The 664-nt window shown below is 46.2% G+C and overlaps 1 protein-coding gene across 1 annotated transcript in view; it reads left to right on the forward strand.

Moving 5' to 3' along the window:
* Positions 1-29: 29 nt before the first annotated feature.
* The window catches only part of LOC103148083 (vomeronasal type-2 receptor 1-like), a gene marked incomplete at its 5' end in the record, with an annotated part of 5,808 nt that continues 5,173 nt past the window's right edge, over positions 30-664 (forward strand). Inside the window, 2 exons of the mRNA XM_007566709.2 lie at positions 30-335; positions 428-535. Coding sequence (XP_007566771.2) covers positions 30-335; positions 428-535 — 414 coding nt within the window. The remainder of the gene's footprint in view (positions 336-427; positions 536-664) is intronic.

The following is a 664-nucleotide window of genomic DNA, read 5'->3' on the forward strand; positions in this document are numbered from 1 at the left end:
CCTCTCCAATTTCATCTAAACATCAGCATGTTGTGTTCAGCCTTACTGGCAGGGGTCTGCGTTTCTCTCGCACTATTATCTTTGCCATTGAGGAGATAAATAACAGCACTGATCTGCTGCCCGGCATCAAACTCGGATATCGGATCTATGATTCCTGCGTCTCGGTGCAAGTTTCAGTGGATGTGCCATTCCAGCTATTGAACGGCGAGGACCCAGTGTTCTACAGAGACGGTAATTGCTCCCAGTCTCGTGTGGTGGTGGCTGCCGTCGGAGACTCGGCATCCACTCCCTCCATCATCATGTCACGCATCATGGGATCTTTCAAAATTCCTCTGGTAAGAAGTGTAAATTGATTGTAATCTGAAATTTTTTAAATAGCTCTGTGCAGGTATGCACCTGGCTTTGGTTTTCTGTTTTGTCTTTATAGATCAGCAGCTTTGCCACGTGTGCCTGCCTTTCAGACAAACAGCAGTTCCCAACTTTTTTCAGAACAATTCCCAGCGACCATTACCAAGCTGACGCTCTAGCAAAGCTGGTGAAACACTTTGGTTGGACTTGGATAGGTGTTGTACACTCAGACTCAGATTATGGAAATAATGGCATGGCCTCTTTTCTTGAAGCTGCTCTCAGAGAGGGGATCTGTGTGGAGTACATTGAATCTTTC

The sequence above is a fragment of the Poecilia formosa genome, unplaced genomic scaffold, assembly GCF_000485575.1.
Source record: "Poecilia formosa unplaced genomic scaffold, Poecilia_formosa-5.1.2 Scaffold197, whole genome shotgun sequence".
NCBI classification, from domain to species: domain Eukaryota; kingdom Metazoa; phylum Chordata; class Actinopteri; order Cyprinodontiformes; family Poeciliidae; genus Poecilia; species Poecilia formosa.